Source organism: Apteryx rowi, unplaced genomic scaffold (assembly GCF_003343035.1).
Source record: "Apteryx rowi isolate R43461 unplaced genomic scaffold, aptRow1 scaffold_1004, whole genome shotgun sequence".
Classification (NCBI taxonomy): domain Eukaryota; kingdom Metazoa; phylum Chordata; class Aves; order Apterygiformes; family Apterygidae; genus Apteryx; species Apteryx rowi.
The window spans coordinates 131,364-156,461 of record NW_020447203.1 but is presented as its reverse complement, the minus strand read 5'-3'; the positions used below and the strand labels follow the sequence as shown (position 1 = coordinate 156,461).

The following is a 25,098-nucleotide window of genomic DNA, read 5'->3' as shown; positions in this document are numbered from 1 at the left end:
ATGGTTGGACTCCATCTTCCTTAACGTTCATTTTACTGCAGCACTTGCATTCTGCCCCTCAGCATAGTTTACCAGTTCCATCACATCTGGCACAGGAATGTCATGGTGCTGTTCTCCACACATGCTGTGTATGGGACTGTGATGTTGGCCTAGGGCTCGCTGTTGTTTGTCTCAGCAGCTATATAAACGTGGACCACTGGTGAGCTCCTCAGCCATCCTGGCTGAACGGCCTTAGAGCCTTCCAGCTGGAAATCAGAGTATGGTCTGGAGCATCATAAACTGGTTTTATTTTCAGGCTGCATATTCTCTCAGAAGGAGGAAACTTCTCCAGAGCTGTGATCATCTACACGAATAGGACTGTGCTTTCAAGCCTCCTGACTGTCTGTTGTGCAGCCTATTTTATCTCAGGCTCAAGCTCTCTCTCTTTTTTTGCAAAGAATTGCTCAGGCATCTTCACAGCCCGTCTCCATCTCTTGTCAGCTGGCCTTTGCACCTTTTCTCCAAATGCCAGACTATCTCAGGGGATGGGTGGCAGTGTCCTGCTTTGGCAATATTGCAGTCTCAAGAGATTTCAAAACAACTGCATGGAATTGGTCACTGATTTTTTAATCACAGTGCCCTTAATATAGCAATAGTGAGGGCAGATCCCAGGTTGGAGTAAGTGGTACTCCAGACTGTTTAACTGGTCTGTCTCATGACCCTTATCACCCAGGCTGGCCATCTACTGTGGACTCTTACAAGTGCAGCAAAATGCTGAGAGCAGTTACTTGCCCTTCAGCGCTTCTTCAAGATAGGGTTGTTGCTCCTGCCTTCATTAACTGTGTTTTTGAGTTGCTGAGCAAAAAGAGGGTGGTAAACATATTGTGTATCCCATGTGAGACCTGAAGGGCTGAGAGGCCCATGCATGTGGCCTCAGGCAAATGCTGGCAGCTGTAAAATTTCCCGCATTTTGCAAACRTGTTCCCATGTCAGTGACCCATCACACAAGCCTCTCCAGGAATCCCAGTCCCTGTGAAAAAATAAGCGATTCCTCTAACTGGGAAAGGGATTGAACAACCCCTGCAACAAAGGGCAAGAGTCAGCAGCAGCTGCTATAGCAATCACACACGACTTCTGTAGACATGCAGGGGCTGCCCCATGCACAAAGTGTCCTGCTGGGGTTGTCTCTAAGGGTTTACTGTCCACTCACCAGCTGTTAGCATTTGAGTGCCTTTGTCCCCTCTCCCCCATCCTGTTCTGGGGCATGGTTGCAACACTGAATAACAACTGCCTGTGTTGAACATCTTGGCTTTGAAGTCTGCAATGAAAAGCATCTGTTGCCCTAGGGATGCTGCTGGTTTCTGGCCTTGAGCTCCATCTCCAGTCCCCTGGTCTCCAGCTGAACCTCCATGCTGTCTAATTCCTGCGCTGGGATGCTGACATCTGACTCAGGCTGGCTCTTTTTATCAAAGGGGTATATCCTCCCTGACTTCCCCGCCTTCTTCGTCCTCGTTTCAGTTCAGTTCAGTAAGCAAAATCATAATTCCCCTCCATCAGCTTTTCCTTCACAGCCCAGCTCTGGCTTAATGCTGATGCACATTATGTTTTTGAAGGTTCTCTCTTGTATTCTCTTATTTCCGTTGTCTGATGTAAGGAGGAAACAACAAAAACCAGGCATGCAACCTATTTCCATGTAAGCCTTAAAATTGCCAACCTATCTTGTTAGGACTCATGTTTGAACTAGGATTGAAGCATTAACTAACTAAGGGCATGGGATCCTGCTGACCACTGCTGTCCTGTGCTTAGCTGGCAGAAGAGCCTGGGTGGTATCTGCTACAGAGCAGTGCAGGGCTGACATTGCCTGTCATAAACTAACACCTTCTTGAAAGAAGCAGGTGGCTGAGGGTGTTGGGCCCTGAGGGCACTAATAGGCCTTAATGGTCCTGATCAGCCTTACCTGGGACCCCCACCCATCCCCTCTGCCCATAGGTCCAAGGACTCCATTCAAGCTCAGGCCTGGGACCCCAGTCCTGGTCTGAGTGATGTTGTCAGTGTACCCATCTCCAGCCCTATCTCTGGCTCTGCCTCCTGGATGGACCTCAAACCTGTGTTGTGGGTAGCTTGTCTCCTGGATGGACCCCTCAGATGCTCATTGCAGCCTTTTCTCCAGCCCTCTCTCTGGCCCTGTCTCTTTTTGCTCCTAACTGGATTCCCTTGATGGACCCAGGGCCTGGTTCATTGCTTGCCTTGTCTGGGACTGTCTGTGGACCCGTTACCTGCACCTGGCTTTGCCTGCCTTGTTCAGGCCCTGTGAGACTGCAGCCATTGGTGAGGGCACTGCCTGTGCTCATGTCACCTACCTTCCCTTATGGAGCAGCCAGACCTTGCTGTTCCCTGACAGAGGGGTGGCTGTGGCCCTTGCAAGCCCTGCAACCTATGTCTGGCAGCTCCTAACCCCTCAGGATCTGATGACAGATACAGGCTTGGAATTCAGTTCTGCATCTTTGGCTCATATCAACTTGTTCCAAGTCAAATACAGTGGGTCTCCCATGGCCCTTGGGAAGGGGATTCCTGCTTCTTTCTCTCTTCCCCAGGCAGTATTTTTTAATTCCTTGGCTACATCCCACCTGGTAACTCTCTGCTTGTGCCAGTACAGGGAGGCTTCACCCTTGCTGGGACCCATGAGTGGACAACAGTTGTGCTGTGAGGCATGAGACATGGAYGCTGGACATGCTGGAGCTGTGAGAAGGCCCAAGGCAGACCTCAGGGCAGACAAAAAGGAAGTTCAGGAGGTTCTGGAAATAGGCTCAGCCTGAGCCTAAGGGGTCAGTGAAACCAAGGCAATGCTGCAGGGGAGAAACAGCCTGCAGGTGATACTAAGAGGAAGGAGAAYGAGCAGAGAGGCATGTGTAAACTCTGTTTGTGACACTGGCAAGTTTGGARGATGTGATATATTGAATGACTCTTGCTTGCGAAGGCCATAGTTATGTGTCTGGGAGGTGTAGATTTTGTTGGAAAGACCTCTTGGTCGTCAGTGCCTGTTGCTGTTCCCCACAGCACCCCAGTGTACTATGACGCCTGATGTGGAGTATGGACAGAAGTGGGGGCAATCGCTGGCTCCCATGGAGGGATATGCTCTTGGGGGTGCAAGGGTGCTGCATGCCTTTGGTTTGAGGCAAGGCCCCTCTCTCGTAGGGATGCAGATATGAGGAAAACCCAACTAGTTCTGCAGTCCCCTCCCTGCAGGATTAACAGGGATTCAGGGACTCCGTTGCTGGAACCCTCTCAAATGCCTTGCATTTGCCCAGCCCCCATGGGCACAGGGAAGGAGCCCATGGCTTCAAAGGAGGAATTGTGAACTAGTCTGTGTGTAACTGAGACGAAAGCTAGGGGAGCATCTCTTGCTGTGACAGGCTGGATTTTTCTGCAGCAAGTSCTGGGCTGCTGCTGAGTGTATGACAGTTGTGAGTCCTGTGATAGGGACCCTACACTGTGCAAGATAAGGAACTGTATAGCACAGGACTGTGGTGAGCGCTGGACAAGAAACCAAAGAGTAGCTGTGGTACATCAGCACAAAGTTCTGTATAGCCCAGTAACCTGCTAACGGTCTGTGCTGGGGAAAGATTGCAACAGCTGGATCACTGAGTCAGAGGAATTCGGGGCAGAGGGACCCCGGGAGGTCTCCGGTCCGACCTCCTGCTCAAAGCAGGGGCGGCTCTGGGGTCAGACCGGGCTGCTCRTGGCTGTCCGGTTGTGTTGTGAAAACCACCAAGGATGGAGGTTTCTTGGTCTCTGCGGGCARCCTGCTCCAGTGCTGGCCTGTTCCCACRGAGAGAAAACTTTTCCCAGTATCCAGTCCGAACCTCTCCGGTTTCAGCCTATACCTGCTGTCTCCCGTTCTCCCGCCAGGCACCGCCGTGAAGAGCCTGGCTCTGCCTCCTCGATAACCTCCGCGTGGGCGCTGGCAGGCTGCTCCGAGGTCTGAAGTCTTCTTTCCCCCGGGATGAGCAAGCCCCGGTCCCTCAGCCTTGCCCCACGCGGCAGGTGCTCCAGCCCCGACYGTCTCAGCGGCCTCCCTTGAACTCACCCCGGTTTCCTGAAGCCTTTTCTGTGCTGGGGGCCCCAAACTGTGTCTGGAAAGAGTATCTAGATGCGGCTTAACAAGTGCTGAGCGTGTGTGTGTGTGGGGGGAGCTAATCCCTCCTCTCCGTCTCCTGGTGGTGCTTCTGGCTCGAACACCCCTTGTGCTGTGCCACTCGTCACCAGGCCTCGGGCGGACCACAGCCTGTGAACCACCCACCGCCCTCAGACCCTGACAGTCCAACGCATTTTGGTTATCCACCTGTCCGAACTGTGACATGCTGACGTGGATGTGAGGATATTGTGGGAGACGGTGTCAAAAAACTTGTTAAAGTCGAGGTAAATGACGTCTGCTGCTCTCCCTTCATCCGCAAATCCAGTGACTTTATCACAGGAGGCAATCAGGCTGGTCAGGCATGATTTACCCTTGCTCAATCTATGCTGGCTGGTCCTATCCCCTTCTCTTCCATGTGGCCAAAAACATCCTCCAAGGGGACTTACCTTCTGATTTTTCCCAGGGACCAAAGCGAGGCTGACGAGGAGGTAGCTCCTCAGATCATCCTTTTGGCCTTTTCTGAAGGTGGGGTGTAACAATTGCTCTCTTCCTGTTGTCAGGGATCTCCCCTGGTCTCCACAACCCTTCAAAGAGCAGTCCTAGAAGTTTGGTTCTGTCAGCACCCGTGGAGGCATCCTGTTGAGTCCCATGGACTCATATGCGTCAAGTTTTCTGAAGTAATCCCTGACTCAGTCCTCATCCYCAGCTGGTAGTGCAATTCCTTGAACTCTTTCACTGAGCACAGAGGCCTGGGAGGTCTTGGTGAAGGCTGAGGCAAAGAAGGCATTGAGTGTCTCAGCCTTACCTGTGCCTGCTGTTACTAAATTAGCCATCCCATTCATCAAAGAGCTCACATTTTTCTTATTCAGCCTTTTACTACCATTGTAGTGGTAGAAGCTCTTCTTATCACCTTGATTTTTTTYCTTGCAAGTCTCAACCTCACTGATCTTCAACTTTCCTGACACCATCCCTATATGTCTGGACAATATTTCTAAATTTCTCCTTTATAGATCCTCCTTGCTCCCATCTCCTGTATGCTGTCATTTTGCACTGGGGCTCAGCCATAAGGTCTCTGCTTAKCCAAAGTGGTCTCCTGATACATCTCCTTGTTTTCATGAGTACTGAGATTGACTGTTCTTGTCCTTGGAGGATGCTGTCTGGAAGGCCTGCCTGTTTTCCTGAGCTCCTTTGGCCTTCAGAGCTGCCTTCCATGGGATCCCACCTGCCAGTTCCCTGGCAAGCTGAAGTCTGCTTGCTTCAGCTCCAGGGTCTGCTACTCCTTCCTTACTCCCTTCATGAGTGGGACTGTGTGAGGCACAAGAGGTGGGTAGGGATGGGGTGTGCTGTAGGACATGGGAGAGGGGCTGGGGCCTGGATATGGCTAGGAGGGTGCGCAGCGCTGGGGCACACTGGTGTCCCCCTTGGCTGAGTGGGCTCTGTGCAAGGCTGTGAGAAGGCTGGGCTATCCCAGGAGGGTTCTGTAGACAGAGAATGAGAGGGCAAGGCATGGAGTAAGAATAACAGAAATAATACTTTGTGTACTATGCACAACTGCAGCAGGGTCCAGAGAAATACCATGGCTGCAGCCAAGTGCATTGGTCCTTCACAGCTCAGAGACCCTGGCTCCATTCTGGGCTAGAGCAGAATGCTCAGCAGGACCTTGGGGCTCAGTCTCCCTCTGTCTTAAAGACCAAGGAGGTGATTACTGTCAGAAACACCTCCCATATGCAATAGCAGGATGCGTTCATGCAGCTGGTATCTCATGGCAAAGGATTTCCCATTGCAACCTTATTCTCTCAATACAGCATTGTAAAGGGGATTTCCTTGTACAGGGGTTACGTAAATTAAAAGAAACAGAAGAATTCCCTCTGCTGTTAATTCTGATGTGCAGTGTCTTGGGTCCTCTCCTGGCTGCAGAAGAATGGGTCCTACAGGCTAGAACAGGGAGGCTGCAGGCAGGAAAATTCTCCAAGCGTGCAGCTAGTTGCCTGGTCTACCCATCAATACCAACGCACAGTGTTTCTGAGAACAATCACCCCTTAGTCTTACARGGGTAGAAGTAGAGTCAGGGGTAGCAGCAGTAGTTAGAAATAGGTCTTTAACAGAGAATGTAATGAACCACAGAAACAATTCACTGTGGCTTCCTTTTCGCTGCTGATTTGGCCAGGACAGGAGATGGTCAAAGAATGGGAATGTCCAGACTCTCGATGTCAGAGCTCTGTAGGTCACTAGGCTCCCTGCCCAAAAGAGCACCTATGGAGTCCTAATGTGGGGAGAGACTGCTGGGCTCTGGCATCGCTGCTGTCGCATGAGGCTGCACCAGACCATTTTCATCCAATGTGAGGAATCTTCCTGCGCTTGCTCCTTCCCATACCTACAGTGAATGGGGAGAAAAGCCTCTCCTCCCCCTCCGATGGCAACAGCAGCAACTGCCTCCTGCCTCCCAGGGTGGCCCAGCAGGGTCAGACATTCTTGCATAGGCACAAGGATAGTAGGCTCTGTGCTTTCACTTACAGATACTCTTGCTTCCTTGCACCAGACTGCACATGAACACCGTCTGTTCTTGGCACATAGGGTTGCAGCTGCACGTGCTATAGTCTTGGGCAGAAACACTGCACATGCTTTGCCTCTGCACATTGTGCCTGGTGTATCTGTGGTGACCCTGTGAGCTTGTGCAGTTGTCTTGTACATGAGGTGACCCCCACAGCTTCGTCTACATCTCATATCTGTGTGCTGACCCTATGAGTTCATGCAGGTGTCTTGTATGCACTAGCAACACACAAGTATCTTGGACAAAAGTGCAATGATCCTTTGAGTTTGTGCAGGGGTCTCGTACTGGTGTGGTGACCTTGCAGCCTGCTTCTTCCCTCCTTTCTCCTACTACACAGCTCCTCCTGGGAACAGCCAGTCTTGGCCCTGTAGTGGTAGGATATTCAAAGACATCAGAGGTGGGGGAGCTGTAGGGGCTTCATTCAGGTTCAGAGCTCTGACTCTTGCTCCCACATGTCTGAGTGCCAGGCTTCTCACTACCCTGAATCGTGTGTTTCCTGGGCTGTCCCATAGATATCCTGACACCATTTCCCTCTTGTTTCTCAAACAAAACTCATGAGCCTCCAAAGCAAGTTATGGTAAAATCGGCTGTCACTCCAAGTTTTGGGGTAAATGCTAAATACAGGGCCCAGGGCTGCCCTGGATTAGCTCTTAGCAAAGTTCCTAGAAAAATATCCAGCCTTGGTTTTAAAATTTCTATAGGTGGTGAATTCAAAGGCTTGGTGAGCCATTCTGGTGGTTAATTATCCTTACAGCTAAAAATGTGTACCACATCCCAGACTCTGTTCTGCTGCAGTCTGTGGCCATGGGCTCCAGCTGCGCTCATCTGCTGGACTGAGGTATCTGCCATACCTAGTGGCTGATAAAATCCTGCACTGCCACTCAGAGAAGTCCCCAGGTTGCATCAGCCCCAGCTGCCATGGGGAACGGCACTGCCTCTGGAAGCTGCATCAGACCCTGCTGCGCATGGGCTAGCCACGGAGGTGGCGGCCAGCCCTGGTCCCCCCAGAGCGCCTGCACGGGACATCAGCTGGCTGCGGGCACTGCCTGCCTGCAGGCAAGGGAGCTTGGGCTGCTGGGCACCAGGCACAGCCACGATCCCTCTCTGCAGAGTGGTGGAGACGCTAGGCACCCTGTCCGGCAGTCCCATGCTGAGCTAACACATTTAGCTGCTCCTTCAGGTCGTTTGTTTCTGTGGCTTTTGTCTGGACACCCTAGCATCACCTCTCCAAGTGAGACAGGATCTGACACAAATGGTTGCATCAGCGCTGGTGCAGCAGTGGCACGACCTCTCTCAGATGCCCTGTGGGCTTGTATGCACAGGGTTTGTGTTAGACCATAGGTGCACAGTTACAGCTATGCTGCCAGTTGCACATTTTTAAAATCCACTTAATCACTGGCATGTTGATTTTATGTCATTCTGGACGGGCAATTTCAGCTTTGTGGCTCCCTGTTTCTTGAGGGGGCAGCACAGCTGGATGCGGAGCTGGGGTGCCAGGCACATGTGAATGGGGGAACCTCTCTGAGCATGCCTTGCCTGGTTCTGCAGCTAGATCTGCCTCTGATGCCAGACTGCTAGCTCCATGGGACAATCCTGCTTGGAGATGGCTTTGGGTACTGGCAAGCAGCCGGGGAGATGATGTTGCACTGCTTAGCAGCAAGAGCTCATCTGTTTCTCTCCTGTTCCCAAAGCCTGACCTAGCTCCTGTGTCAGAAAGCTGGGTTTCCAGGTACCTGCCACTGTGGGTACCTTTCTTAGCACGGTAACCATCAGAGGATGGTTGGAGTGGGGAATCAGAGCTGCTCTGGGAACACCAGAGCCCTCGGCCAGAGGAGCCAATGGAAAATGCCTTATTCTTGCTCCAGAGCTTGCTGCTGTACATGGCATTAAAGCAGCTGACATGCATTTTAGAGCACTTTGAGACTGATAAGCAGTTCATTTTGGAGGAAAGGGTTTGTTAATTTGCCACACAGTGCCTATTTCAGCTGCTGTGGCAGCTCATCAGTTTCAGGAGCATTTCCATCTGCAATGCCTGTGAACGTTATCAGTTTAAACCCCAGCACAATAAGCAGCACACAGCTCAGCTGCAGTGGTTCAGGTATATTACCCCAGGATGACAGCCAACGTTGAGCCAGAATACAGGTAATCCGGCCTCTCCAGTCACCTCTAAAGAGGCCACGTCTGGATTTGGTGTCCGGTTCAGGGGGTCAGAAGAGAGGTATAAGAATAGTTTCAAGTCTAGAAACTTGTCCTCCTATGAGACTGAGCAGAGCAACTTCCCTGTTTGGTTTCTCTGAAGAAGGGGTTGCAGCACCCATCACCACAGTCCAAATACCAACTAGGAGGAGGCTCCCAGAAATACCAACCCCCTTCAATCTGACGAGGTCAGGAGGAGATCTGGAGGCAGCCTCTGAGGTCAGGCAAATGCAAGCTACAAATAAGATGAGTATTTTTAAGAAGAAGGAAATGAACTGTGGAAGCAGCTCATGGTGGAGGAATTTGTTTATCAGATTCAGAAGCAGATAATGCCACCTTCTCATGTCCCCCTCCCTTCCCAAATTGGTTCTAAGCAATTATTTCAATTCCAGCTACCTAGCTTTTTCCCCCTTGTTTCAGCAATGACAACAAGGTCAGGTTTATACTTTCAAATGAGCAGCTCCAACTGTCATTGGTCCTTATCATCAGATCCCTCACTTAATGCCCTCCTGTTGCTCTGCTGACAGCATCAGCATGATATTGGGGTCTTTGAGTGGATTTTCCGGTTTGAACCATGCAGGTCTGTAGTAGTCCCATCCAGACTCAAGGTCTACGTGCTGCACCTCACTTGTACCCTTGATGTAGCTAGATAGACAGCCTCTGCCGCAGGTACTAACCCACCCCACACAGCTGCCGTTGCCCAGCCTGCCGTCCAGACTCAGCATCCACTGCACACACTAGCCCACGCCAGGCACTGCTGTGGTTCAGCCAGCCACATGAGCCCCATGAAGCCAGCCAAACCCTGCTGTGAGGGTCCTGAGCCCTAGCTTCCTTGACCTGGGAGCTCCTGGAGCATCCAAGCTGCTGCTGCTGCTGCTGCTGCTGCTGCTGCTGCTGCTGCTGCTGCTGCTGCTGCTGCTGCTGCTGCGACCTGGAACAGGAGGAAGCAGGATACACCAAGAGATGCTGCAGCAGGAGGGAGGAGGTTGAAAACAGAGGGGAGGCAGGTGGAGCCCGTTTTCCCAAGTGCTTTGTGGCACTCATGTTTGGGCTGCTCTCATGGCACCTGTGGTCCTGAGTGCTCCGCGGCTGGAGCAGGAAAAGGGGTGGTGCTTCTTCTAGCAGCTGCTGTGCAGTCAGGGAGCGAGTCCTCTGCATGGGGAATGTGGTGCTTGTTGGTGGTGTCCTCCTAGCTTCTCCCTTCTTGCATTGCCTCACGAGAGTGCTACGGGCAGCAGGGCAGGAGAGCTGGTAAGGAGGTGTTGTAGGTACTGCTTCTCCTTTCCGGGGACTGTGGGTTACCAGGCAGAAGAGCTGGCAGGGGGCTATCTCAGGTACTGCCTCACCTCCCCGGGGTGCAGAGCACCAGGAGGAAAGTCTGGTGGGGAGGAGGTCTCACCTGTACCTGATTTATTTCTCCTTCTCTGGCCCAGCCATGTTCTGTGCTCTCTCCTGTTGTTCCCCTGTCTCTGAGGATCTGGTGCATGGCTCAGGTTAGAGGCCCTGCCCGGAGGAAAGTGCTGTTTGCAGCCCCCAGCTGGGCCCTTTCCTTGGCGCGCGCGCAACGTTCCTGCGCTTCTCGCTCACGGGAGCCGAGGCCCCAGCGCTGCTGCTGGGAGGAGCTGTGGCTGACGAGGCCTGAACTCCGCTTCACCCGGGCCTGGCCCAGCTGCCTCCTTCCTGGCTCCATCCTCCAGCTTTGTTCTCGTTGCAGAGCTCCCAGCTGGTGGATGAGCCATGGGCAGCGATGCTGGAGTTGCGGGGAAGGAGCTGTTTTCTGCTGACCTGAGCTGCAAGGAGCTGGGCCCTTGCAGTCGGGGAGCGGTTTGGATCCTTCTGCTGTATCCGCAACAGCTAATGCCACTCGTGTGTCCCCGGGGACTGGCGGGTGCTGGCTGTCACAGGCGGTACCACCCTTGTCATCGTCCTCAGATCCCAGGCCCATGGGGTACAGAGCTCAGAGAACAGGACAGAGCCTGGGCTGCCGGGAAGAAGGGGACTGTTTTGCTCCCCTTATTGTCTTAGAAGTCCTTGCGGGAGAGAAGGAGCCGAGGGTCAAGGCCAGCTGCGGTGAAAGCATGGGTTGCCCTTGGCTGAAAAAGCTGGGTGCGATGGGGACGCTTGGCTGCTGTTTCCTTGGCATCTGTGTGAGGCTTGGCCTTTCCGCCTGCCCCCAGTGTGGTCCTTGCCCTTTGCTGGGGCAACTCCATGGGCCTGGCTTGTGGATGCTGCCCCAGAGGTGCGAGAAGGGAGGTGTCACCTGAAGCAAGGCACCTCCGGTGGTGCAGGGACCTGTGGTGGTGCTGCGGATAGCAAGCGTGGCGCAGCTCTTGGGAGTCTGCGATGCTGTGCTCGCCTGACGCCGTGCCCCCTCCTGGGGACCAGGGCCAGCGTAGGTCGATCCTGGGGTGCCCTGTGTCTTCCTGCGGGAAGTGCCGCAGAGGAAGCGGTGATTTATTTGGGACAAGGAACGCGGAGCCGAGGTGGTGGCTGTCCGTCTGCTTCGCCGCGGCCAGCTCTGAGGGCTGCGCGGCAGTTGTGGGCCACAGAGCAGAGGGCAGCACCGGACTGTGAAGGTGGTGGTGCTCTGGGTCTGTCAGGCTGGTGGTCTCCATCCAGATGCCATGGGAGGTGCTGCTGGCCCCGCTCATGTGGTGCCTCCTCCCACCCAGGTGACAGCCACGGATGCGGACAGCGGCCCGTTTGGCTCCCTCTCCTACTCCATCGGTTCCGGCATTGGCAGCGTTGTCCCCACGCAGTTCAGCGTCGATGAGAACACGGGGCAGCTGTGCACTGTGCAGCCTCTGGATCGCGATGAGGGCACGTCCGCCTACGACTTCACCGTCACTGCTGTTGACGGGGTGAGTGTTGGAGAGGCCGCAGGGATGCGATGCTGCCGGCTCGGCACTGTGTAGGGGGTACAGTTGTCCTTGTCCCCGTTCCTTGCCCCATGTCTGATCTGGTCCTTCCCCAGGGCGGCCTGAACTCCATGGTGTACGTGAAGGTTTTCCTGGAGGATGTAAATGACAACCGGCCCGTGTTTTACCCACTGGAGTATGCTGTCAGCATCAGCACGCAGAGCATGCCGGGCACGGCTGTGCTGCGTGTCGCTGCCCACGACAAGGACGAGGGGCTGCACGGGAAAGTGACCTACCGCATTGTCCTGGGGAACACCCCCCCCCTCTTCTCCCTCAACAAGGACACGGGTGAGAGCTCGCAGGGCAGCCAGAGCAGCAGGATGCGGGCAGGTGTAAAAGCCAGCCTGAGGGTTGCTGTGGGGCTGCCTCAGCTGTGCAGACTGCCCCCGGAATGTGTCTATTCCTCTCCCCGACATGCCACCTCTGCCCCGGCTTCTTTAGTCCCTGTATGCCCCTTTCCAGACTCGCTCTCTGCTCTCTTGTTTCTGCTTCCTGCCCTGTTCTTCCTTTGTCCCCTCTCCCATCCCTTCCCTCGTTCTCCATCCCTGACTCACTGTACTTTTCTTCCTGCACGCTGCTTGCTTTGCCCCATCTGGCTGTATCCTGCTTGGCTCCTTCTCCCTGCTTGGTTCCCTCTCCTTCCCCAGAGCTCTGTCCTACTCGGTCCCACCTTTCTCCCTGGCTTCCCCTGCTCCGCTCCGCTCTGTTTCTGCTGGGTGGGTGAGTCCACGCTTGCATGTGGCAGTAGGGGCTCTCAGCAGGACAGGCAGGGTGGCCTGTGCTCAGCACAGACATCAGGCCCTTCCCACACTGGTCCACAAGCTCCCAGAATGAGACTGGGAGAAGGCAGGCCTACTGGTCAACCTAGTGCAGGGCCACCTCCTTTATAGGGTCTGTCCCATTAGGTCGTTCTGTCCTACCCGCCCTCCAGGAGCTTCCCCACAGCCTAGATCCCGCCAGCTGCTGCTGCGCCCCAACCCTTGCCCTGCCCCCCAGGTTGGAATTTCCGTTCCCTCCTTTCCCTCTCCCAAGAACTGCCCTCTGGTTTGTCTCCCTGAGCCCTTAGCACCGCTTAGCTCAGGGTTGGGCTTCAGGGTGAGGAGGGAGAGTTTGAGGAGCCTTTCCCAGGAGGGTTCTTCTTTGTTCCAGTTCTTCCACGGTAAATTCCATCTCTATTTGCTGCCCCTTTAGGTCCTTCTTTTCAGGCCCGTGATTTGGCAAGGCATTGGGCCTGTTCCCTTGGTGGAAGATGACAGGCAGTGGGTGCAGGCATAGCACCATCTGAACTGCTTTCTTCCCTAGGTGTCATCTCCCTCTCATGGTCCCTGAGTGGCAAAGCCAACACCCTGGTGCAACTGGTGATCTCTGCACGAGATGGTGGGGGCCTGCAGGCACAGCCAAATGCCCGGGTGAACATCAGCATTGTGGAGGGCACGGTTTCACCCCCTGTCTTCGAGCAGGCTCAGTACTTCTTCACAGTGCCTGAGGACATGCTGCCAGGTGCCAGTGTGGGGGCTGTCCGGGCCCAGAACCCTCCAGGTATGGACTGGTCCTTTTTGTACACGATCGTTTTCCTTGTTTCTGCATCATCTTGAAGGTCCAGTATTGCATTCCGTCATAGAGCAACCCCCTTTCGGGAGCCCCACGAGCACTAAGAGGCTCAAATCCGAATGCGCACCCACATGATTGTTGCCCTGCCTCCATTGCATACTTGCACACACGTGCTCATGCAGATGCATGCGCACAAGGATAGGCATGAGTATGTGTGTACATACATACTTGTGCACATGCTTGTGCGTATGCACGCATACACACAGTGCTACTCTCTACCTCCAGAGCAAGGGCTGCCCAGGCAGCCCTGCCCGATCCTGTCGCTGTCTGTAGTGGGCTGAGGAGGTGAGCTGGGTACACAAATCACTCCTATCTTCGTTTCCATGCCCACAGGTCATGCTGATGACATCTTTTATTCCATCTCTTCGGGGGATCCTCATGGCTATTTTTCCATCGACTCTGGGTCAGGGCAACTCCGCACCAGCCTGCCTCTTGATCATGAGTCCCAGGCTGTCCTCATTCTGGACGTCCAGGCCAGAAGTGGTTCACCCCCTGCCTATAGCAACACACGTGTGAAAATCTCTGTGTCAGATGTGAATGACAACGTGCCAGTGTTCCCAGCCCCCTCTGACTCTATTCTGCTGCCAGAGGCCACAGAACCGGGGACCACGGTGTATACTTTGCAAGCTGAGGACCGGGACAGCGGTGCCAATGGTCAGGTGCATTTTGAGCTGGTTTCAGGAGGCGATGGCATCTTCAGTGTGGAGCGCTCATCAGGGGCGGTGCGACTGACTGGGGCACTGCAGTACGAAGCCAGCGCTGCCTACGGGTTGGCCATTGTGGCCCGGGATGGCGGCATCCCCCAGCTCAGCTCCACATTCACGCTGCTGGTGCACGTGCAGGCTGAACACGACAACGGGCCCATCTTTGACACGCTTACCTACCGCGTGGAGGTGCGGGAAGGCGTGCCTGTCTCCACCCGCTTCCTGCAGGTGCGGGCCCTGGCACGYGACGCGGAAGCCACGACTCTTACCTACCACTTGCGTGCAGACGGGGATGCTGCCAGCTTTGGCATCATGCCTGAGAGTGGCTGGCTGTACGTCAAAAGTGCGCTGGACCGGGAGATGCGGGACCTGTATGTGCTCACGGTACTGGCCTCGGCAGGAGGTAGTGGTGCAGGAGGGGAAGCTCGGAAAACAGGCACCAGCACTATACGGATCAGCGTCACTGACGAGAATGACAACAGCCCCCGACTGAGTGAGGAGCGCTACTTCTTCACCATTCCTGAGAATCAGGCTCCTGGTAGCAGCGTGGGGAGGGTCACGGCGAGTGACAGGGATGCCGGGCAGAACAGTCGGCTCACCTACCGCCTGCTCCAGCATGATCTCAACTTCCTTATCCACACGCAGACAGGTGAGAGACCTGCTGAGTTCCTAGGCTGGGGCCAGCAGGGGAGACGCAGGGCCGGTCCAAAGCATTGCAGTTCAGGCCGGCACTGCAACAGAATGTTCATCTGCCAGCAGGTACCAGAGTATGGGCCCATTTCCGAAGAGGTTTCTGGGCTGATCTTGTCCCTACTTCTCCCTCACAGGAGAGCTCAGCACCAAACATAGCCTGGACCGGGAGCAGCAGTCCAGCTACCAGCTGTTGGTGATCGTGCAGGATGGGGGAGCACCACCCCGCAGTGCCACAGGAACGATCTATGTCACCGTGCTGGATGAGAACGATAATGCCCCCGCTTTCCTTCACGTGGCCAGCGGCCAGGAGCTGCCTGTGCAGGTAGGGGCAGCAGGCCACAGACCTGGGGAGACAGGGGCATGGGAGCCCAGGGGGGCAGGGGGTGCCGCAGGAGGAAGAGGAATGGGCAGGGGGTTCCAGGAGAGTTTTGGGGTGGGGGTGAAGCAAGCACGAGTTGCATGCGTGCAGAAGCCAGGGCGGTCTGGCAAATCTGAGGGAGATGTGCTAAGAGGGGCATGTGCATGGAGAAGGTGAAGAATGCAAAGGGCTCCGTGACAGATAGGAGTGACTGGCAGGCAGAAGCAGTTGGCTCACACGTGTCTGTTAGGAGGGAAGGCGAAAGGGAGCCCTAACCCTGACCCGGTGGAGCCAAGGTGAAACACCTGCAAGCAGGGAGGCACGAGGAGCTGTTATCTTCTGGGTCTCAGGACTTTCAATGTAGCCGCTTGACTTTCTGAGAGGACAAGGAAAGGCAGCCCAGCTGAGCTTTGCGCTCACAAAGGTTTCCTGAGAATGAGAGTCTCAGTGTGTGCTATGGGCCCCAGCCCAGCTTTCCCTCTGAGCGCTGGCTGATGGCAGCAGTCATGTAGGCGCAGTGTGCTGCAGCCCTAGTTGTGTCTGTGCTGCTAAATACAAGTGGGCAGGGATCTACTCCCTGCCTCCCCCAGCTGCCTGCGTCTGCTCTGTTGTGGGCTGGCCCCTCTGCAGCGGCTGCTCGCTGAGGGCTCCCTGGAGCCGGCCAAGTGGTGCTGGCGAGGCACCAGCGATGGAGCTGGGTGGGCAGTGCAGGCCCTGTCCTCACTGCCTCTGGGGATGAATCTGCAGCTGAAGGGATGGACCAGACCGTTACAGCACTTCAGGCAGCGCGCCTAAAGCCACTTGCGCTGTGCTGGGTTTAAATCATCATGGTGACTGTAGTCTTCCTCTTGGCCCAGGTCCTGCTTGAGCTGCACACCAGAGGCAGGTCAGAGCAGGCAGGATGGTGCTGGCAGGTCTCTGCTGCACCTGGGAAGCTGTCAGCACAGGACCCTGGGGACGCTGCAGCTCCAGTCAGACCGCACATGTTCATTGCTTTTTCCCTTCCTGTTCCAGGTCGCAGCCTTCCCTTGCCTAGCCTTTTTCTTGCATGTCTCTCCTTGCAAAACTGTCTGGCAAGGCTTGGCCTGGATGGGGGCACCTCTCGGGGCTTGGCAGAGGAAGGCAGAGTTAGTCTTATCCTCTCTGTGAGCAGCACTCTGGCCTCTGAGTCACCCCTGCAGGCCAGGGACCTGCCATGTGAAAAGCCTCTGCAGGATGCCCCTGCTCGGACTGGGTGTCTGCAGCATGTCCTCGGGGACACCTGCAACGCACCCGCGCAGCCGGCTCTGCAATCAGTTCCAGTGTGTGAGGAGTCGTGAAACGCTGAGGGTGCTCTGCTGGATCTGGGGGGAGGTCTTTTCTCATGCAAAGGTACTGCAAAATCGTATGCATCCTCAGGGAGACAGGGCAAGGCTGGGCCAGATTTGGAGTCTTGAAGACAAGTAAATGCTACAACAGTCCAAGCAGAACAAATACCTGGACACTTTGGTTTGAAGCTCTCCTGCTAGAAACACTGGCAGAGAAGGGTGAAGCCCAGGAAGAAGTCAGTGTTAATCATGATCTAGGTGTAAAAGAAAGACTCAGAGGAAAAAGGGAAAAATAAATGATAAATGCAAAGCTCAGTGATTTATGGCAGACATGCTCAGTGAATTATTCGTATCAGCATTCATTAGACAAAGCAGAGAGAAGTTTCTGTACTTTTTTCTTTATGCATGAACTAGAGGGGTGTCTCCCACTGAATGCTGTGACAAGAGCTCATTGAACACATTGGTAATGTGCTGTCAGGAGCATGTGGTGTTTGCACAAGAGCTGCAGTGGGCACAGGTCCTCCCAGGGATTAATAACTAGGAAAAAGAAAGGGAGCAAAGGGAAGGAATAAATGGTCTGTTTTCACAGAGGCAGGATGTTGCTGGTGGGGTGCCCAGGACGAGCGCTGGTATCCTTGCTATTCAGCATTTTCATATATTCTCCAGAAAAGGTGATGGTTTGCTGATGATACTGGTCTACTCAGAGTAATAAAGATGAGGACTGCCTGTGGAGAATTGCAGGAGGATCCTGTGTTACCGTTTAACTAGTAAAGAAGATGGGAGATGAAATTCGTTGTTGCTAACTGGGAAGTGATATACATGACAAAAAGCAATCTGAATTTCATTTACACAGCGGTGGGCTCTGAACTGGCTACTGAAGCTTAAGGAGAAGATTGGGGGTATCACTGTGAATGTTCTGGGAAAATATCAGCTCAGGGCTCAGCAGCAGTCAAAAAGGCAAATAAAATGATGGGTATTATTAGAAAAGGAACAGAGAATGAAAGAGAACGTTATTACCCTCCGTCTCAAATTCTGCACACACGCTCTCTGCCCTGCCTCCATTCCACTAAATCAGCAGCAGTGCTAGAAAAGGTTCAGAGAAGGGTGTTAATATGATCTGCAGTAGATAATGGTTTCCATGCAGAAAGAAATTGCTTGAACATTCTTTGGCGTGGAAGAGAGTGCAGGGATACAGCAGAGGTGTGCAGTAAATGGCACAGGGAAAGTCACAGGGGAATTAAAGTTGCTCTTCTCACAGTACAAGAGCTAAGCAGCTTCATAGGAAATGACCAGTCTGCAGGTTTAAAATAAACAAGAACAGTACTTTTTCATGCAGAACACAATTAAATTGTGAAATCATTGCCAAAAGTTGCATAGGTTCAAAATTAGATGAATTCATGGAAAGAAAAAAAATCCATCAAAGACTGCTGGACAAAAATATAATCTGTGACTCAGGAAGTGACTTAGCCACAGACTGCTGGAAGCTGGGAAGGTTTCGGAGGCAGATTACTCCATACATGTCCTATTTCTTTGCGTCTTCTCTATATACCCACTGCTGGTCACTGTCAAAGCTATGCCACTGGGTGAGATGGCATTTTGATCTTTAGACCGAGCTGGTATTTGCACTACCTTCTTGGAGGGTAGACACCTGACCTGGACAAGCCTGTCCGGTAGCAGTCTTACCAAGGCTGAGGTTTTCGCAGAGGCAGGACCACTTCTACTGCTGTTTGTGCGTCTAATGACATTTGTACGTGAAGCCCATGTGGATGCTGCTCATTTACCACCTGCAACCAAGTCATTACTTTGATGAGATGGAGCTTGATTCTTTGCGGGAGAGGAGCGTGGCTATGCGTGTGAAGCAGGAGCCCCTTGTGTCCTGGTCAGGGGCGATTAGGGACAGCTGGGGAGGGCAGATCCTGCCCTAGCCTTTTGTAGGAGAGGGGTTGGAAGGGGCTTAGGAGGCCCCTTAGGAGGCATGGCCCCAGCTGGAGGTGACTACGCGAACACTCATTTTCATAAAGCAGCCAAGCTATATTTAGAAGGTCCTCTGCCTCCATCACTGCTGTGAAAGGCTGTTCCAGATTTCTTGATCTAGTAGTTAGAAAGCGTCTCTTAATTTCCAGCCTAAACTAATTTCTGACCACTTCATACTCATTTGTTCTTGTGCCAATATTGTGTTTTTGCTTAAATAGCTCTTCTCCCTCCTTGGAATTTCCCTCCCCTTCCCCAGTGTTTACAGAGTGCAGTCACATCACTGCTTGGCCTGGCTAAACAAGTCCAGCTCCTCTGGTCTCCTCTCCCGAGCACCACCAGTGTGGAGCTTGTGCCAGCAGCTTGTGCAACGGCATTAACGCTTGCCTACTCTCAGGAGCCTGCGGCCTCTTTCCCTGGATTCTTGCTTGGATTCTGCTTGTCCTTTTCATGTGTGCATCAAAGTGGTAGCCCACAGCAAGCACCTAGCACGGCTGAATCTGTGAGGATGGTTTGCGCTGTAGGATGTGACTTTGAGGTCTGTGGCAACGCGTGTGATGGGCAAGGGACCACAGAAGCCGTGCCGAGTGAGCGACCTGCTCTGTTTGTGAGGTGTGGATAAGTGCGAGGAGTCTGCGCTGAGGGAGAGAGTGGTCTGCCAGCAGCGGTGGGTTATTTGCTGAGGGTACCCCCAAAAGCTGACAGCTGATGAGGGGCAGTAGTGGGGATACATCCATTTCCATAAATATCCAGGAAAAGTGCTTGCATGCAAAGGTGTCCTATTGGTCTCTGTCAGGAAGCTGGCAGCTCTCCTCAGAATGGGGGCTTAGCTGAGCACGTGTATAATTAATGTCTTGATGGCACTGCGATGCATTAGCATAAAGCGGCAGTCTTAACTGACTGCAGACAGTCTGTCGGCAGTGCTAACTGGGAGCAAAGGAGCGGAGAGAAAAGCCCTACGAATCAGGGTATCCAGGCCCAGAAAGAGCCGTCAGCTGCATTTGCAGATTGCAAACCTCCGGTGGGTTAATTGGTGGGAACTGAGGAAATCTCCCTCTGTTGCCAGTGTCCAGCCCCTGCGTGTGTCAGCACAACCGTTTGTGTTTGCATCTGAAGGGGTCTGACGGGGGTAGAGAGAACCAGGACGCCTGCGGAGTCCTGAATTTTCCCTGGTTGTGGTTAAAGGAGGTAGAGGCTTTGAATGTAACATGTGCGAAGTAGCGTCCTCCCGTCACTGCACAGCTCCCAGCTGCAGCCTGTGCCAGTGCTGCTGAGCTGGTTATTAAACAGGGCGACACGGGAGGAGGGCTGACAAGGCAGGAACTCATTTTACCAGCTTTGCTGCCGACTCCCCTGTGTTGTCCAGCCCCGGGCACAGCCTGTGTGTCTTGGCTGGGGTGGGTCTGTGCCTTGGGTGAGGTGCAGGGCTGCTGTAGGACCACGCAGATCCCGCACTGTGCTTGGGGGGAAGTTTGGGGGTGCCCGGTGCCACTCAGCTGCTCCCCATGCTGTACTGCAGGTGCTGGAAGAGAAGCCGTCAGGACTTCTAGTTGCCTCCCTGCAGGCCAAGGACCCAGACGAGGGTGAGAATGGGACCATCATCTACTCGCTGACAGGTATGAGCTGCAGAGACGGCTACCTGGCACTGCTCTCTGCCCTGCAGCTGTGACCCTCATGGGCAGATGGGTGCTTGCTACACAAACCATGCTGTGCCACGCTTCCTCCTCCGTTGCGACCTGTCCCCTGCCCTCCATCCTCCCTGTGTCTTCCTGCGGCATTTCACCTTCTCTCTGCAGGAGCCTGGGCCGAGCGTTTCACATTGCACACAGCCACCGGAGAGCTGCGTACTGCCACAGTGCTACGCCGACCTGATCGTGCCGAGTACATCTTCACTGTGACAGCCAGCGACCGGGGCACGGTGCCTCGCAGTACATCAGCCGTCGTTCGCATTCAGGTATCCAGCACCCCAGCTCCCCTCATCCCTGCCCATCTGCCCTTCGTCCACCTCTTGGAGGGCACCATTCAGCTACTTGGCAGCCTTCCTCCCTGCCTTCTCACCCCCAGCACCCTCATCCCAAGGCATCCTCAGCCTTTGCTCAGCCCCATCACCTGGGTGGAGAACCCAGGGAAGGGATGGGTCTGGCTGCCACCATGCAATTTCCCATTTGTAAACTGGTCACCATCAGCATTAACAGTAAGCAGTTCTGTCTTTCCTGGACTGGGATGGCCAGCACTATCCTAGATAGGTTGTTTCAGGACAGACCTTAGAGGTACTTTGTACAGAGGCATTAATTCTTTTCAGCTTCTACTGGAAATAATGCTCCTGACAGGTGGGGTTATCTTCATGTCTGCGTAACTCTGGTGCTCACTGTCTGCTCTATTGGCTCAGCCAGCCAAGTCCTTATTCTGTTGTTTCTTAGTAATGAGCTTCATCTTACAGCAGAGACTCCAGTTTCTCCCTAATCAATGCACGTTCACGGTATGCTGTTTCGCATCCTCCTGTCCCTGTCCTTGCAGTTCCCAAGGCCACTCAGTTCTGCTCATTTGGTGTTCTGCTGCTTTTCTGTGCTGGCAGTGCCCTCTAACACTGTTAGCAAGCTCATATTGTACGCAGCTTTCTTTTGCTCTTGCACCTACCAATAGCAAATGTCTACACCAAGAGCCTTCTCTTTTCATCTCAGAGGTCTGCTCGGGACCTTCCTTGGGCCAGTCTATCTTTTAGTCTTTTTCTTATGACACGGCAATTCCCATACTGCTCCTCTCGCCGGTTTAAAGAGTGATCTTCCATTTGCTACTGCATCAAAGTTCAACCAAAACCCAGGCAAGTTAGATCTGTTGCATTTCCTTTGTGCTTGAGAAGTACTGCGTTAGCCTGGCACATCTGCCTTTAGCCATCCCGCAATATGTTTTCCCACAATATGTTTATTCTGTTTCCTTTATGTGTCATGTCTGTAGCTGTTCTTGTCTTCAACATTGTTCTACAGCCTTCAAAGTACTGAGGCCAGGCTGACAGGTTGGTTGTCCCTGAAATGCTCATTCATATTCCCATAATGTAGCTACTCGCTTGGCGGTCTGATACCCCTCTGGGTTGACAGTTTTGCTGTGTTTTCTTTCCCCGTCTCCCTGGCCTGGTTCACTGAGTCCTTCAACACATTTTCCCTTCAAATGACACTATTGCTTTTTGTGCGTTCTCACTCCCACCAGCAGCTGCCCCTCACCCCTGATTTAACTTCAGTATCTTTAATAAAAATGGTGATAGTATTTATTTATCTTTGGGTCATACTGAATGAGCAGGGAGGTTGGACTAGATGATCCCCAGAGGTCCCTTCCAACCTCAACCATTCTGTGATTCTGTGAATTGTCTTTCTTCTCTACATCTCCCATCTGGATGAGCCTTTCCTCCCTTCTTGCCCTCTCTTGCTTGTGTTCTGCAGAATGGTTTCTGCTGGTGTCCGTTTCCTTTGCAGGGCCTAACCCAGACAGCAGTGCGCTCTGTCCTTACCTACCATAGCCTCCCAGATGAAGATTCTCTTCCACCCTGTCAAACCTGTTCTTATTCTCAGTGTGTTTTTCAGGTTCTTGTTCTTCTGTGAGGCTGCAAGGCCTGTGACCTTGCCTCCCTCCCCCTGTCCTTTGCAGGCCCCATGTCCCCTTCTCCACTGGCTCCCCGATGCGTCCTCCTGTCATGCAGCACCCCCTCACTGCTGTCTCTCCTCACAGGTGCTGCCGTCCTCCCGGGTGCTGCCACGGCCTGATGCCACCGTGCTGACCCTGCACCCCCTCGAGGGGGTCAAGCCAGGGTCTGTGATCGGCTCGGTGGCCCCCCCAGATGCTCCTGCGCGGGGACAGCTGACGTACACGGTGGTAGGAGGCGGTGGGGATGGCACGTTTGTGGTCGACAGTGTGACAGGGGAGATCTATGCAGCCCGGGAGCTGGACTATGAAGCTGGGGCACGGCACACGCTGCAGGTGAGCGCTGAGGACACGCAGCACGGCTATCCCTCCAGCCGGCTGGTGCTGGTACAGATCCACGTGCAGGACTGCAATGACCAGGCGCCCACCTTCCCTGAAGACCCCGTCACCATCGTGGTGCCCGAGAACACCCAAGCTGGCTCGTCCATCTTCACCTTCCAGGCACTGGACGGGGATGGTGTGGGTCCCAACAGCCAGGTGCGCTACGCCCTGCTGCGCCAGGAGCCCCCCGGAGCTCCCTTCCAGCTTGACAGCCGCTCAGGGCTGCTGACGCTTCGCCAGGGCCTTGACCGGGAGGCTGCCGCCTCCTTCCTCTTGGTGGTGGAGGCCACGGACCAGGCCCGCAACGTCAGTCAGCGCCGCTCGGCGGCTGTGACGGCCCGCGTGTTTGTGACTGACGAGAACGACAACACGCCTGTGTTCCTCTCGCCTGCTGCCGTCAGTGTCCTGGAGGACCAGCCAACCGGGTTTGTGGCTCTGCATGTGGTGGCYCAGGATGACGATCTGGGAGAGAACGGGCGCGTGAGCTACTCGTTGCGAGCGGGCAACAGTGACGGCCGCTTCCACCTCAACCCCAGCACTGGTGAGGGGCCCGGGGGATGCAGGGTGGGCGGCAGGGACGCTGGGAATGTGGGGGCCAAGGAGGGTGCAGGGACGTGTGGGGATGCGGCACAGTGCACAGGAGGAGACCATGGCCGGGGGAACACGGGGTCGCCCGGAGGTAAGGGAGACTTGCTGGGCGCAGGGAGGCCTGAGCGTTACCACCTGGCTGGCATGATTCTGCCATTTCTCTCCGGACAAGGCTGTCCCTGGCTCACCCCGGTGCCTGGGGCCTTGCAGCTCTTCTGTCCTGGGACCAGTCAGCTCCTGCGGGGTGCGGGTCCCAGCTCGCCCCTCTCCCTGTGTCTGCAGGCGCGCTCTCCATCGTGCGGGCTCTGAACCGGGAGGAGGTGGGGCAGCACAACCTGACCGTGGTGGCCACGGACCACGGCTTCCCGCGCCGCTCGGCCACGCAGCTGCTCTCTGTGCTCGTCCTGGATGTCAATGATGAGGCTCCCGTTTTTGAGAGGCCCGAGTACGAGGCACACGTCATGGAGAACTTGCCAGCTGGCAGCCCTGTGCTGCAGGTGCTGGCCACGGACCAGGACCTGGGTGAGGATGCGGGGCGAGGGTGAGCTGTCCAGCTTGGCCAGGGGCCCTTTTGGGGATGCAGCACCCCAGACAGGGTGCGCTCTGCTCCCCCCTTCCCCAGTTCAGAAAGCCTGGGGAACCATGGAGGGGGGGGATCATCACCTGGCCTGGAGGAGGTGAGAGAGGGGCTCATCCTTGGGGAAAACTCGGAATCAGGACGGGGACTGTGACTCTCTCTGCTCCTCAAGACAGTGGCCTTTGTTCCTTGTGCTGTTTTAAGGCGGTTTCTTGTCCCGTCTTCCCTTCCAGAAACTGTGTTGGGTTGGGGCCTCCCCCCCGCACTGCACGTCTCTGCCCCCAACTTTGCTAGAGGGTGAGATTGTCCTCTCCCACGATGTGTACGACCCCTGGGTGGGAAGCCTGGGAGGAGGGAGATGCAGGGCTCAGAGCCCAGTGAGAGGTCCTTGGGGCTGCTACTGGGCTGTCCTCAAAGGTACTCGTCCCCACAGGTGCCAACGGGCAGGTGTCCTACGGGGGTCTCTCTGGAGGGCCGTTCTCCATCCACCCACAGACGGGGCTTATTGTTACCACGCAAGCACTGGACCGTGAGGAGCAGGAGCAGCATGTGGTGATGGGTATGGCTGTGCTGGTGCACGGGAGGGGTGCATGGGAGGAGGGAGCAGGTAAGGAGCGTGGAGGAGGCAGATGGGTGCTCTCCACTGCTGGGGTAGGGCAGTATTGCGGGGGGGGGGGGGGCAGACCAGGGGAAGTGACAGGGTTTGTGGGGCATGCTTGGTTGTTGGGTGGGTGCAGCAGATGGGAATGCTGGTGATGCCGTGCCCGGTTGCCCCTGCAGTTGTCTGGGCACGTGCATGTGGCAGTCTTGGCAGTAGCTCTCGACTAGTGGGGTCCCTGCAGCTCTCTTGCTGTGTCCCTGCAGTCTATGCCCGGGATGGTGGCCTGCCTCCCAACCTCTCAAAGGCAACTGTGCGGATCACAGTAGGGGATGAGAACGACCACGCACCACACCTGGAGAGCGAGTCCTGCTCCCTTGAGGTTCCTGAGAACCAGAGCAGCGTGGCGCTCTACACCCTGAGGGCCACCGATCCTGATGGAGGCGAGAATGGGCGCTTGGAGTACCATGTGGCAGGTGAGGAGCACAAGGATACAGGGAGCTTTGCAACTTCATCGCTGGTCGCGGGTGAGGGCTATTCTCCCTGGGACACCAGCGGCTCTGGGAAGCATCAGCTGTGACAATTCCTGTTCTGTCTCAGCTCTCCTGTTCCAGACCACAGGTGGCTGCTCCCTCCTCTCAGCCCTGTAGTTTCTTTGCCCCAGTAAAGATCACCCCAAGATGCGGACAGGCTGCACTTGCTGCTTCAGCCTCAGGCTGGTTCCCCAGGCTCAGACTAGCTCCATACTCCCCTCTTGGCTACTCTGGCCTGCTGAATTTACAGATTGCAAAGCAAGGTCTCTTTGCCGCTATCATGCCATGCCTTATCTGTGGGCTACCTGTGGAAGCAGCCCTGACCTGTGAGCTGCTGGAACCAGTCATGCTTTCTTCCTGTTCTC

The 25,098-nt window shown here is 54.7% G+C and overlaps 1 protein-coding gene across 1 annotated transcript in view; it reads left to right on the top strand.

The window, feature by feature from the left end:
• DCHS1 (dachsous cadherin-related 1) overlaps positions 1–25,098 on the top strand; it is a 48,710-nt gene that overhangs the window by 11,096 nt on the left and 12,516 nt on the right. The window contains exons 2-12 of the mRNA XM_026063658.1: positions 11,534–11,722; positions 11,836–12,067; positions 13,082–13,318; positions 13,724–14,743; positions 14,922–15,109; positions 19,943–20,039; positions 20,220–20,377; positions 22,144–22,978; positions 23,308–23,547; positions 24,036–24,161; positions 24,467–24,676. Of these exons, the coding sequence (XP_025919443.1) occupies positions 11,534–11,722; positions 11,836–12,067; positions 13,082–13,318; positions 13,724–14,743; positions 14,922–15,109; positions 19,943–20,039; positions 20,220–20,377; positions 22,144–22,978; positions 23,308–23,547; positions 24,036–24,161; positions 24,467–24,676 (3,532 nt within the window). The remainder of the gene's footprint in view (positions 1–11,533; positions 11,723–11,835; positions 12,068–13,081; positions 13,319–13,723; positions 14,744–14,921; positions 15,110–19,942; positions 20,040–20,219; positions 20,378–22,143; positions 22,979–23,307; positions 23,548–24,035; positions 24,162–24,466; positions 24,677–25,098) is intronic.